This window comes from Oryctolagus cuniculus, chromosome X (genome assembly GCF_051225735.1).
Source record: "Oryctolagus cuniculus isolate XC-2025 breed Fujian yellow rabbit chromosome X, ASM5122573v1, whole genome shotgun sequence".
NCBI classification, from domain to species: Eukaryota; Metazoa; Chordata; class Mammalia; order Lagomorpha; family Leporidae; genus Oryctolagus; species Oryctolagus cuniculus.
In genome coordinates this window covers 2,609,082-2,622,500 of record NC_142888.1, presented here as the reverse complement: position 1 = coordinate 2,622,500, position 13,419 = coordinate 2,609,082, and the positions used below count along the sequence as shown (strand labels likewise).

Here is a 13,419-nt window from a genome sequence, read left to right as displayed (position 1 = left end):
CCGTTGGTTCACCCTCCAATGGCCGCCGCGGCCGGCGCGCTGCAGCCGGCGCACCGCGCTGATCCGATGGCAGGAGCCAGGTACTTATCCTGGTCTCCCATGGGGTGCAGGGCCCAAGCACTTGGGCCATCCTCCACTGCACTCCCTGGCCACAGCAGAGAGCTGGCCTGGAAGAGGGGCAACCGGGACAGAATCCGGTGCCTTGACTGGGACTAGAACCCGGTGTGCCGGCGCCGCAAGGTGGAGGATTAGCCTAGTGAGCCACGGCACCGGCCGAGACATAGATTTTCAAGTTTTCATTTAAGTAATGCCAGTTTTGGCTTTTTCCCAAAGAGATTATGCCAGTGTACACTCCTGTCAGCGCATATCAACATTCCTGTTGTTTCACATGCTTACTAACTCTTGCTATTTTTAGATTTTTAATTTTTTTAACCATCTGTTGGGTATGAAATCCATCTCAAAGTATTTGCATACAATTCTCTTTTATGTATAAGCCATCATTCTTTCAAATCAAGATTCTGGTGTAGGACATGTGGGTAATTTCCAATTTTTCTATGTTGCAATCAAAGCAATGCTTGTCCAATTACTTCCTTAGAATAAATTCTAAGGGTAGAAATGCTACATTAAGGGTTCCCCACATTTAAAATTTTGATCTATATTACCCAACTGCTGTTTGGAAAGATTTCACAATTTTACATTCCCATCTACAGTGTTTGCATGCCGTTCTCCCTGAATGCCTGTGAAAAGTAGGTATTTAAAACAAAATCTAAATGATGCATGCACTTAATTTTAGAAGTCAAATTACTTACAGACCATTGGCCTGCCCTTCCCAGGAACTGTCATTTTCTACTCTTAGCAGTTTCATCTGTTTGCTTCTATATGTGTTTCATCTGTTTGCTTCTATATCTCATAATAATATACTTGTGCACCATTCCCTGGGGATTTTAAATTGTAGATTCTGATAGAGGTGGCCCACCCTTTTTCCTCCGTGCCCAGAATTCCTGAGCCTTTGCTAGCCTCTGACGCATGAAAATATTCTTGCCATCACTTGGCAGCTGTTTTCTGCTCTCCTGTTTTTGTCATCAGGAATTTAACATAATTGAGTGGGGAGTGGGGATGAATGCATATATTTAATCTGCTGCATTCAATCTGAAAGTTCAAGATAGTGTACATTTCAAGAACAAAGCCCACTTGAAAATAGAACTAAAATAGTATCCCTTTTGCAAGGACCCCTCTAAAATAGGGGAACGTTTTAGACAAGGGATGGACCTTAAAAACAGGTCCTACAGCTCTTTCCACTTTACTAATGAAAAGCGTCTTGCAAAGTTCCCCGATTTTCTCTCAGGCTTTCCCAAGCCCTGCAGCTCTTAATCCTGGTGGCTCACTAGGGTGATACAGGAGTTAACAATCCTGACCCTCAGAGCTACACCAGGGCCCACTAACTCAGCATCTATGAGGTGAGGCCCAGGCATCAGTGGCACCTGGGCTCCCCAGGTGGTTCCACTGTGCCACAGAGGTTGAGAATGACCACTTCTGGCCAGGAGATTCATCAGTTGAGCCCATTTCTAAAAGCATGCTAATGGGGACATTAAGAGGTCCATCACGTTGGCAGGCTCACTTGGCTAATCCTCTGCCTGCGGCGCCGGCCCACCGGGTTCTAGTCCCGGTTGGGGCACCGGATTCTGTCGCGGTTGCCCCTCTTCCAGTCCAGCTCTCTGCTGTGGCCCGGGACTGCAGTGGAGGATGGCCCAAGTGCTTGGGCCCTGCACCTCATGGGAGACCAGGAGGAAGAACCTGGCTCCTGGATTCGGATCAGCGCAGCATGCCGGCCATAGCAACCATTTGGGGGGTGAACCAATGGAAAGGAAGACCTTTCTCTCTGTCTCTCTCTCTAACTCTGCCTGTCAAAAACAAAACAAACAAAAAAAAACAGAGGTCCATCAACTGCTGTGCTTGATTCTGTAATTTTGTATGTTGTCCCAGTGTGGATAGCGTCTATTCTCATGCCTCAATTTCATTCACATGCATCCTGTTAATCAAAATAAAGAACACTGACACTACCACCCACATTCTGGTTATTACCCTTATTCCAGTGTGGACACTGTAGCTGTCGCCCAAATCCTCCATTACGATGAATTGATCTACTACCTTTATTAGGTCATGGGAGCTGGTTAACCTCACTGAGTTTCAGTTCTAGCCAGCAGAAAGCACAGTTCCTGCTCACCATGGTTGTCAGGAAAGAACCAGATAGATCACTATGAAACCAAACCCCCATAATATAAAAGCTGGACCCAGCCTCTTGTCTTTCTCCCTTAGCCCAAGGTGTCCTTGCCTGCCTCTTATCAAAAGGAATTCACTGACTTGAGGGAGTGATCCAGCTGGCCTTACAAGGTTCTAATCACCAGACTCAAGGAGTCATTTGCTTCTCCCATAGATAAGAACCTTGATGGCCAGTGTTGTCCTGGGGTGATTTGTGTAGGGGAATTCCAGGTCTGGGCACAATGGAACTGCCAGCTTCACATAACCTGCAGATCAACTGAAGCCCACCTGGCTACCATAAATTCCCTAAGGAGTACAGCATCACTGACCAATCAAAGGAAGGTCATGAGCTCCCTGACCAACCAGGAACTTGCATCCTGGGAATTAACCAATAGCTGCTTGGCTCCTTGCTCTGCAATGAATACCTACTTTCTTCTACCACCCCAATGTCAGCGATTGGCTTTCTGCTTGTCAGGCGAGTGGACCAGTTTAGGGGTTCTACAGCAATGCCTCCAGCCAGCTTGGGGTGATGTTCGGCAACAACTATATGAGTGTGCTCAAAAGTTCATGGAGAAATTGAATTAAAACATAAACTCACTTTGGTAAAAAGTTTTTTCATAATAAGCATTTTTCATGAACTTTTAAAAAGATTTATTTATTTGAAAGACAAAGTGATACCGAGACAGGAAGAGGTGAGAAAGAGAGAGCACATGTATGCAAGATCTTCCATCTGCTGGTTTACTTCCAAAATACTCGCAACAGCCAGGCTGGGCTAGGCCAAAGGCAGGAGTCAGGAACCCAAGTACTTGGGCCATCATCTTCTGCTTCCCAGGTGCTTTGGCAGGAAGCTCGATGGGAAGTGGAGGTGGGACTTGATCCCAAGCACTCTGATATGGGATGTGGGTGTCCAAAGCAGTGGCTTAACCAGCTGGGCCAGGACACTGGCCCCGAGACGAGATGCTTCATCTTAAAACACTGTGAGTGCGAGCCCAATTGCTGCCTTACCTCTGGAAAAATAAGCTTCTCTAGCTGAACTTTTTCAAAATTTTATCAATTTTGACTTCTCAGTTTGCATAAAACCACTTTCTCTAGTAGGGGATTCTGATGCTGTGACTGCGGAAGTTACAGTTGGAAGCATGGTGGACTCAGCTGAGGATTTACCTGCTTGGCCACAAGCTGCTGCCACCACAAATAAACGGATAGTTACTTCTCGGGTAACACTGACTCCATGCCCTGAGAACAGCTGCCTCTGGCCCCATGCCACAGCAGCTTTTAAACTATCGCAGTTATTTTGTCTCATGAATATAAATACAGCATCCTCTAGGGCCCTCCAGGCACATCAGCCCTCCCACGTCTCCTAGTAGCCAGAAGACAGCGTATCAATGATGTCAAGTGGTTCTCAGAGAGCCTCTCTCTGTGTCTTGTGGCAGTGGGCACTTTCCCTAGAACGGTGCGCCATGCCACCCAAGATGAGCTCAGTCTCGTTGGCAATGTATGAGATTAGAAAAGCGAGTTCAGCAAGATTCTCCCTCCTCCTCCTGGAAAGCTGGGTCCTCTTCATTTTGCCAGTGGGGAAAAGGGAGCCAGCGGGAGACAAGGAGCATACCCTGAGAGGAGACACCAGAGCCACCAACTTTGAACCCACTGCTGTCCAAGGGCAGGGAGTGGAGGGGAGAAGGGAAAGCAACCGAAACCTTAGCTGCCAGGAAAGAATATTAGACCAGCACAGCCCAACCTGTGAGGCTCATTCTCATTCCTGTGGGGGTGGGGGTGGGCGGTGGCGGAGACTATGCATTTCTAGTAAACTCTCAGGGCAGAGCCCACAATGCTGGTTCCTAGGCCACACCCTAAATAGTGAGGTTTAATCCTTGCAGAGTGACAAAATATGCTAGTATTTAAGTATTTTTTAAATCCATGCTTTTATGCTTAATGCATCTTGTTGGCTAATCACCAGGCACATAGTAAATACTGAGAGATTTCCCACCAAATGTGGTTATAAGTTATTTTGCCCTCTAAAGGAATAACACTTCAGCTACCTGTGTAATTTACTAAAGCAAAAAAAATTTTACTCCTTTAAAAACAAGGGTTTATTTATTTATTTGAAAGGCAGAGTAGCAGAGAAAGAGGGAGAGGAAGAGGGAATTCTTCCATGTACTGGTTCATTCCCCAAATGCCCAGAACAGCTGGGATTGGGCCAGGCTGAAGGCAGGAGGCTGGAACTCTATCCTGGTCTCCCACATGGATGGCAGGGGCCCAAGAGCTCAAGCCATCATCTGCTCCTGCCCAGGCGCATCAGCAGGGAGCTGAATCAGAAGCAGGGTAGCCAGGACTCGAATTGGCCCTCCCACCTGGTACACCGGTATCCCAAAGCAGCAGCATAACCTGCTGCACTGCAAACGTGCTTCCCAACATTTTGCTCCTTGATGAAGCCATAAAAGTATAGCACAACCGTATTCTCTGCTCTGTACGGGATCTCCCTTTACCCTTTATCTTCATGAACGAATACACAATTAGGTTACTTTTAAATAATAAGAGGATCATGTAAAATTGATAGTAACAACCATAACAGACTTCTAGTGCCACTTTAGGTTTTTTTTCCTCCTTTCTCTAAAAACTTTGCTTTTCTGTATTTATTTAACATTAATAAGCATTTTAGTGCAGACACTAGGAGCCAGCCACTGTCACCTCCTGATCTCCTTACATGTTGGATATTTTAGCTGCTTAAAAACATTTCTTTTCTTCCAGCAAACTCTACTATGAAAAAGAAAACATAAAACGTTTGCCCTCAGGAGCATATTTCAGAAGTTGCCGCTTAGTCCCGAACTCCACCTCAGTAATAACAAGTAGTGGTAACACAAGTGGGCATCTTTTGATAATGGGGCCAGAAGTTTCACAGAACACAGGAGCTGGCTGCTCTGATGTAACCTGAGTGACAACAGCTGAGGCGGTCCAGCTCATTCCTGGGCACGGACACAAGAGTAGCGCTTGGACCCAGCCCAGTTCTCTCCCTGACCAGTTCTCTCTTTGCTAGAGGACCATAGGCTCATTTTTATGGGGCCAAGAATATAAATATGTACATTTTTCTTATAAAGAAACATCTTAATTCTTTTCCCCTTTATGAAATAAAGGCTCCTTGGAAAATCAAAAATTTGAGAAGCAAATGCTAAAATAATCACTCTCTGAACATATGCCTGCTGGTGTAGCAAAATACATGTAGAATTAATAAGGTTCCCAGAAGTTGTACTCAAAGGAATGCAATTTTATAAAGACTGACAGTTTAATTAAGATAAGTTAGAACATTTATATGTGGTGACAATTACAACAAGAACAGAGTTTAAGGTAGACAGCCTGAAGATTATTAGTACAAAAAGGATGGAAGGTCCCCACACTTTATTTGTGGAATAGTAGAAAGAAAAGAAAAGAAAAGAAAAGAAAAGAAAAGAAAAGAAAAGAAAAGAAAAGGAAGGAAGGAAAGAAAAGGCCTCAGTATGTTTGCACAGCATTTTGTCATGTCAAATTGTGTAGATGTTTATATCATTAAAAACCAACTTATTGTATCTTTTGGCTTCCAGATGGAATTTTACAAAATACCTAGCAAGAAAAAAGTTCTGAAAGTGCTTCTTTTTAAATTCTTTGGTATAATTTGGTCATTTTCATAATAATCAATCTATTTAAGTACTTTAACATTCATGAATTAATGAAAATGCAAGGAGGAGTACAAAATGTTTAGAAAACCGGGACTGTAAAATAAATTAGATTATTGACCTCATGGAAAACAACTCTAATTTTACTTGTGTTTCTGTGGCAAAGATATTCATACCACCCTTAAAGAACAGCTATTACTTGATTTATAATTAAAGAAATGTGACATAATATATTCCTTTTTCATTACTAGAATAACTGTTCTATATACGCTTTTAAAAGTAGAATAGGCAAGTTTCAACTTGAGAAAGAATAATTCTGAATTTCACAAAGTTTTACTCCATGCCTTCTGATTCAGTGAGTGTCAACATCTACAATTTTAATGTCAGTTGGTAGACTGTTAAGGATCACTCAGTTACTTCAGGAAACATTAGTTTTCCTCTTGAAGCATTTTTTCTATCTCCTTATCCCAGTTTTCATCTCGCTTCTCTGATTCTGTCACCACTTCGTATTCCTGAAGTTCTTGCTGTAGCTCCTTTTCCCAGTCTGCAGAATCCTCTAAAAGAGACAAAGGAGAGGGAAAAGAAAGGTTCTCCCCGAACTCATAAAGCTGGTGTCAACAATTCAGTCAACTTCAACGACCACAATAATTTTTAAAATCCCAGGCTTCATTCCTGTGTGTGCTCAGAAAGGAACAAATTTTCACAGTGACCAAGGAGAAATATAATTAGAAAGAGGAACTTGTTAATGTAGAAGCAAAGGTATCAGCTGTCATCAATGAATTTTGGCTATTATTTTGCTTTACCTAGACCTCTGCTTTTCCCTTGATTTATATGGATAGTTGATAACTGGCTGCAAATCACTTTTTACCACCACCAGGGATGATGATGGCAGCCAAAACAGTGGATGTTTATCGGGCCCTTACCAAGCTGGGCGCCGACCTAACTGCTTTCTATGTGTCACTCTTTTTATCCTCAGAACAAGCCATGGAGAAGATAGCACTGGGACCCCCATCTTATACATGGGCAAATGGAAGCCTAGAGAGATTAGATGACAAGCTTAAGTGAGTTGCCCAAGAGCACACCTTTTTAAAAAAATAATTTTTTTCAATGTTGTATTTATTTGAGAGGCAGAGTGATGGGGTGAGGTGGGTGGGGTGGGGGGAGTTCCCATTCACTGGTTCACTACCCAAATGCCCGCAACAACCAGGGCTAAACGAGGATGAAGCCAGGAGCCAGGAACCCAAGCACTTGAGCCAGCATCTACTGCCTCCCAGGTGCATTAGCATGAAGCTCGATCAGAAGCAGAGGCAAGAATCGATCCCAGGCACTCTCGCTTAACATGGTGTGGCATGACACCTGCTCTAAGATTACACCTCTTAACAGCGACAGACGCACAGAGGGAAGCAGATCTGCAGCTTCCACAGCCTGTGTTCACCCACCACACTGAGAAAGAGCCTGTCTCCCTAGAGTGGCAACAGACACCAGGATCTGACGTCGGGCAATCCCTAGCCAAAGCCTGGGCTCTCCCATGATGCTCCACCTGGAGCTCTTGCATAGGTCTTCCAAGCTGAGACTCAATGGTACAACTTACATGTGCATGAGTGTGTATGCATAGGGTAAGGCATCTGCTATGCAGTGATATAAAACAGTGAGAAAACAAACTAGCTCCTGAAAAAAAGGAGAGCTAAAATTCATTTTAATCGTTTAAAAATAAACTTAGCTGTAAAGAAAGCAAAAATAAGATGCTTTCATTTTTCTGCAACAGTGACCTCAAGGGAAAAGGTGTTGTGTGTTGCACAGGAAAGCACTGATTCCACAAGCATTTATCAGGTGCTTGGTGAGTACTAAGCCCCGTGTTAGGTGTCTCAGAGACACAGAAACACAAAGTGCAACTGTGCTTGCGGCGCTTATAATTGAGCTGGGGAGCCAAGACATATAAGAGAACGTTAAGTGGTCCAAATTAGAGCTCCGCCAGAAATTCAGAGAAAAGGACAGCAGCTCCCCCAGCCCGGAGCTCCTGCCAGTTTCCCGTGGGGCCTCTGTACGAGGGTTGACACTAGTCCAAAGGGAACCACTGCAAAGCTGGCCCTAGCTCTCCCTCCCTCCCTCCTTCCATAGTGGCCAGCAGCCTTCTCAGAAACCAGCCAGGGTGGGAGGGGTCTCAGGGTCTAAACAGCCCAGGTTTTCACTTTGCCTCCCTCCTGCTTCCTTCTCAGTTCCCTCCTCCAGAGTTCCTCCACAGCATGCCCACAGGGTTCAGGTTCACCTTTGGAGGCTACTTTCCTAGCTGGCACCCTGCACAACTGTGGGGACAGCGGCTTCCTGAGTGCAATGCAGGTCTGAGATGATTAACCCAATCTTTTGCTTTTGCTCTAGTAACTTGTCCCAGTGCTCCACCCACCCAGTTCTTTTTAAAATTAGTTTTTCAGGGCCAGTGCTGTGGCATAGCAGGTTAAGCTGCTGCCTGCGACGCCAGCACCCTATATGGGCACTGGTTCGAATACCAGCTACTCTACTTCTAATTCACCTTCCTGCTAATGCACCTGGAAAAGCAGCAGAAGATATTCCAAGTATTTGGGACCCTGCCACCCACATGGGAGACCTGAAGAAGTTCCTGGCTCCTGGCTTCAGTCGGGCCCAGCACCAGCTGTTGAGGCCATTTAGGGGGTGAACCAGCTGATGGAAGATGTCTCTGTCTCTAACTCTGACTTTCAAATAAATAAATCTTAAAAAAAGAAAATAGTTTTCAAAGGCAGCTTGTTTCTTCTCAGAAGTGATGCTCTTTTTGCCCACAGCAGCCAGGCAAAGAAGCTCCCATAAACATGTGTGCAGCTAAACAGAATGGTAGGGCTTCCAGCAGAAGACTGGAGGGCAGCATCTCTGCTTGCACCTCCTTCCTGGCCACATGATCTTGATGCTGAGCTGCATTGGGCAAATCACTTAACATCTCTGAGTCTCAGTGGGTTTCACCAGAGGAACTCGAAGATCAAAACAGACTCCCAAGCCCTTTGAGCTGCTTCTGTGAGTTTTTAAGACAGAGAAAGAGACACGAGATCTGGTCATGTTTGTTAGCTCTACCTTCTAGTGGAAAACAGAGGATCAATTTTTGTGCAACATTTACAAGATATTTTTGTACACTGTACAAGATATTTTGTATGTTTCCACAGTCAACTTTGGAATTGGGGAAAATAACAGTTTGTTTTGGTTTTTTACCTTCTAATACAGCTGTCTCCTCTTCCTTTTTGTCAAGCACAAGTTGCTCCATTTCTTTCCTTAAATCTTCCTGATTTAAGTTACAGGCATCGAAGGCATCACTGACAAATTCAGAAACTCCTGGGCTAGTAGAAATTTCCTCCTCATCCTGAAATGCAACAAGAGCTTTTAAAATGCCTTTCTCAGCAACATTTTTGTGCTAGAACTCTTGCTTACAGTGGTCTCACAATTTAAGGCAGCTTAATTTTCATTTTCTCTTGCTGCTAGCTCCAAGACAATGATCACTGCTCTACAACCTTCTAACTTGCACAGTTGCTTGGTAACTAACTGCGTTACCACCTGAGGCTATTATTCTCAGTCAGTTTGGATAGTTCAACCATCCTCTCTCATCCCTAAGGAGCTCATCTAGCATTATCGATGCCAGTAATTCGCTCAGTGGAAAGGTCCTTGGCTAGTTACAAGCACCAGACAGTTTGTCTCAAAACAGATTAAGACCCATGTTCCTAAGTAGTTTTAAGAGGTATCATGGTTAACACAGTTACTTCCTTGCCAAACATCAACTACTAGGTACAATATAAAACTGCATTACCTCTTGAGTTTTCAGCTGAGATTTGATTACAACAGGTGGAGTTTTGGGCCGTACTGCCTCTAAGAAGTGAGAATAAAATAGACAGAATAAAATAATTGCTTGGGTCAGTTCTGAATATGTACTAGAATAAGAGCTAAGATAGCTACAAAAATGATGATACTAAATAATTTTCAGAAATGAGCTTTTAGGTTATGCTTTCAGCTTTTCTCACGTTAATGCAAGAAACAGTCATGTCAAACTATCTCAACCTCTTACTTTTGGGGATATTTTTAACCTATCATCCTGTTGAATGCTCCTTATATAAAACATCCAGCAGGAAAACATATTTGACTTCAATGCTAGCAAAATGCACCAAAGAACAGTTCTGCTCTTCCAGGATTATAAGAATTAAATTATTCCTCAAGTATCCCTGTTGTCATGAACGCTAAAAAGCACAAAAGATGCAATGCCCAGTCACAGCTGCCACCTCTTTTCTCAAGGGCCTCCTTTTCATCCCAGTAACCTTCCTAAATAGACAGGCTTAACTGAGTAGTCAGTCTCTGAAGTCCATTTTGTTAACTAGGTTGTATTTGGTAAAAGGGCATTTTACAGTAAAATCAATATATTCTAAAGAACGATAGGCAATTGGGATGAATATTAATATCTACAGGTTTGCCTAGTGATCAGGATGCCGGTTAACATGCCTGCATCTCATATTGGAATACTAGGCCTGAAAGCTGGCACCACTTTGATTCCTGCTGCCTTCACAGCAGACCCTTGGAGGCAGAGTTGATGGTCCAAATGATTGAGTTCCTGCGCCCGTGCAGGAGACCTGGATTCAGTACCTGGATTCAATTCCCGGATCCCAGCTCTGGCTCAGTTCAGTCCCAGTCACTTGTGGGTATTTAGGGGGTAAACCAGTGCATAGGACTGTGTATGTATATGTGTGTATGTCTCTCATCTTTCTCTCAAATAAACAAGCAAAAATATTTTAAAGTTTGTAGAAAAAACAGAATTAAAAGATAAGTTTATTTTAGCATAAAAATTGTTTTGAAATCCATGCATAGTTTTTTCATAATACACATTTTTCATGAACTGTAACAAGATTTCTTGTATATACAAAAGGGTACATCTTAACGTAGATCAATTTCATTCAGTTTCCCTGATCTTAAATGCAGTGTCGGATACTTTCCCAGTTGTCTGTACAACCTGTACTTGATTGAGGCCATGCTGTTTTGCTCAATCATTACAAATTCCATTACAAAAGTGCGCTCATTTCTGGTGGGATAATTGTGCAACTGTCATTAGTGTCTTTACATACACAGCAGGTACACACTCAAAATTACAACTGTGACACTAAATACACTTCTTTTTTTTTAATGACTATCACAGGAATCAAATAGCTGCTAATATTATAGAAACCCTGCCCCACAACTAGGGTACAGTGTCACTAGAAAGGGTTAGATACCAGCCCCGAGCTGGCTGCTGCTCCCTTGAACAGGAGGCAGCATCACTCTGCTCTACAGACTATGCATACCAGGGAAACACCAGGCTGCATGAAAGACCAAGACACAAAGAGAACAAGGTGGACTGACCCAGAGTGGAGCACAGGAGGTGTCAAGAGGCTCATGGGAAAGGGAAAGGAAGAGTTGTGGGCAAGATGGCTGCTTTGAGGGAGAAAAAAGAGGAAAAAATGCCAAAGGAAAGAGGAAAGGAAATGAGATAGCAAAGGGAAGGCAAGCTTGGGGAAGGCATCCATGACCTGGGTCAGATATTTTCTGGAAAGAAAATCATTTTGCCAGAAGATGATGACATTTCTTGTACATTTCTGGTACATACAAGATGACAAGCTCATTAAAATCACTAAGATACGCATTTTTAAAAGAGTATTTTAAACTTGTATTTCCCAGAGTGATGTGTCCTGCCCCAAAAGTACCTGTCAGAGGCAGATCAGCGTTGGCGCCACTGTTCTTCCCCTCCTTTGCCACGGCCTGCTGCTGGGCGGCGAGGGCAGTGAGCTGGGCCGACTGCTTAATCAGGGACACACGGTAGAAGTAGTTTCTCCAAAACACCTCTTCCTTCAGGCTGCAACACAGACAGAAGCACCCACGTAAGAGTGTGTGCATACAAGTCCACCCAGAGCCCACTTGTCAGAGGGGACAACCAGCATGGATAGTTCAAACTTTCAAACCCAACCAAGGGGCAAAGGAGTTGCCCATTGCTGAACAACAGTAGCCACAGACAGTCCCTGAAGGCAGAAGAAAGCCCAGCCTTGCTTGGGATTTCGATGGTTAACAACACTGCCCGTGGCACTGTTGTGAAAAACTACCCTGGGGGACTGCAAGCAGAGGCAGGACTCCACCCACCATCCGCTGTTACCTAGAGGATTAAATGCTTTCAAGCAGTGAGAAGGAAGCATCGTGGGTGTTGTTCCTTGTGAAAGGAAATACTTGGCAGCCTACTAATAAGTGGCAACTGGTAAGAGTTAGCAATGAGGTGGGAGACAGTTGAGAAAAAGACCAAAGTGCAGTTCAGCCTGAGAGAACTGTTTGGGGTTCCCAAATGTGGCTGCATGTTAGAATTGCCTGGTGTGTGGTGCTGGTGCCCACCTGGGGTAACGAAGTGTCCACACAGCGGGCAGCCTGGAATGGATAGTGAGAATTGAGCAGGGAGAAAAGGGTATCTGAGGAGAGGGGTGGGTAGTGACAAAAATGGGAAACTGGTTACATGCAGGGGGCTTGATTGCATAAGGTAGTGGGAAACGGGTTTCTCACTGTGAAAGGAGTTAAAATCATGGAAAGGGAGGGCCTGCATTGTGGCGTAGCGGGTAAAGCTGCCACCTGTGATACTGGCATGCATGTGGCTGCTGGTTCGAGTCCCAGCTGCTCCACTTCTGGTCCAGCTCCCTGCTAATGTGCCTGGTAAAACAGCAAAAGATGGCCCAAGTGTTTGGTCCTCTGCCACCTACATGGGAGACCTGGATGAAGCTCCTGGCTCTTGGCTTTGGCCTGGCCCAGCTCTGGCTACTGCAGCCACTTGGGGAGTGAACTAGTGGATAGAAGATCTGTCTCTCCTCTCACTGTAATTCTTTCAAATAAATAAATCATTGAAAAAAAAATCACGGATAGGGGAAAATTAGAAGGGCCCTCCCAGGGTATCACTGTGAACCATGGTTTTTATTCCATTTAGTTATAAACGGACACATGCAAATTCCCTAGCTGCATCCTTGGACAAGGTGAGTAGTAGTGACACCCCAATAGCAATGAGCACACATGGCACCCAGATCTTGCTTCCTAAATAGCACTGCCCAGCTTCCTGGGTAAATAGCCAATTCTGGGGCTAGAACAGAGAAAGAACAAAACGAGCCTGGTTTATCTTGTGCCAGAAAGCAAGAAAACACCCAAAGAATGATGGGAATGAGTTAAAAGGACGGAGGAGTCAGCTTCCACGGGCTCTGCACCGGCCACATTGGTGATAATTTGAGCATCAAAATAAATAACGATAGCAACAGATTATAACTCACTGTATGTATAACATAGGACCATGAGTCCATACAGATAAGAAATTCATGAATACGTTAAAGGTTTGATGAGGAACAGAATATGGACAGTGTCAAAGTGCCTCCCTACAAAATGCTGCTTATTTTCAAAAAGGAAAAGAATAAGTTCACGGATACCAGTGTCAAGTGAGCACACTGGGAACAGGAATGGAACAAGTAGTAGCGTGTGTCACCTG

At 44.2% G+C, this 13,419-nt stretch overlaps 2 protein-coding genes across 5 annotated transcripts in view; one reads left to right on the top strand and one right to left on the bottom strand.

Annotated features, from left to right (window-relative positions):
- The window catches only part of CTPS2 (CTP synthase 2), a 196,239-nt gene that overhangs the window by 19,513 nt on the left and 163,307 nt on the right, over nt 1-13,419 (top strand). The window lies entirely within an intron of this gene.
- Nucleotides 4,332-13,419, bottom strand: part of SYAP1 (synapse associated protein 1) — a 38,482-nt gene continuing 29,394 nt past the window's right edge. Inside the window, exons 6-9 of the mRNA XM_002719916.6 lie at nt 11,621-11,769; nt 9,706-9,764; nt 9,117-9,264; nt 4,332-6,459 (exon numbers count right to left, since the gene is read on the bottom strand). Coding sequence (XP_002719962.1) covers nt 6,332-6,459; nt 9,117-9,264; nt 9,706-9,764; nt 11,621-11,769 — 484 coding nt within the window. The 3' untranslated portion in view covers nt 4,332-6,331. The remainder of the gene's footprint in view (nt 6,460-9,116; nt 9,265-9,705; nt 9,765-11,620; nt 11,770-13,419) is intronic.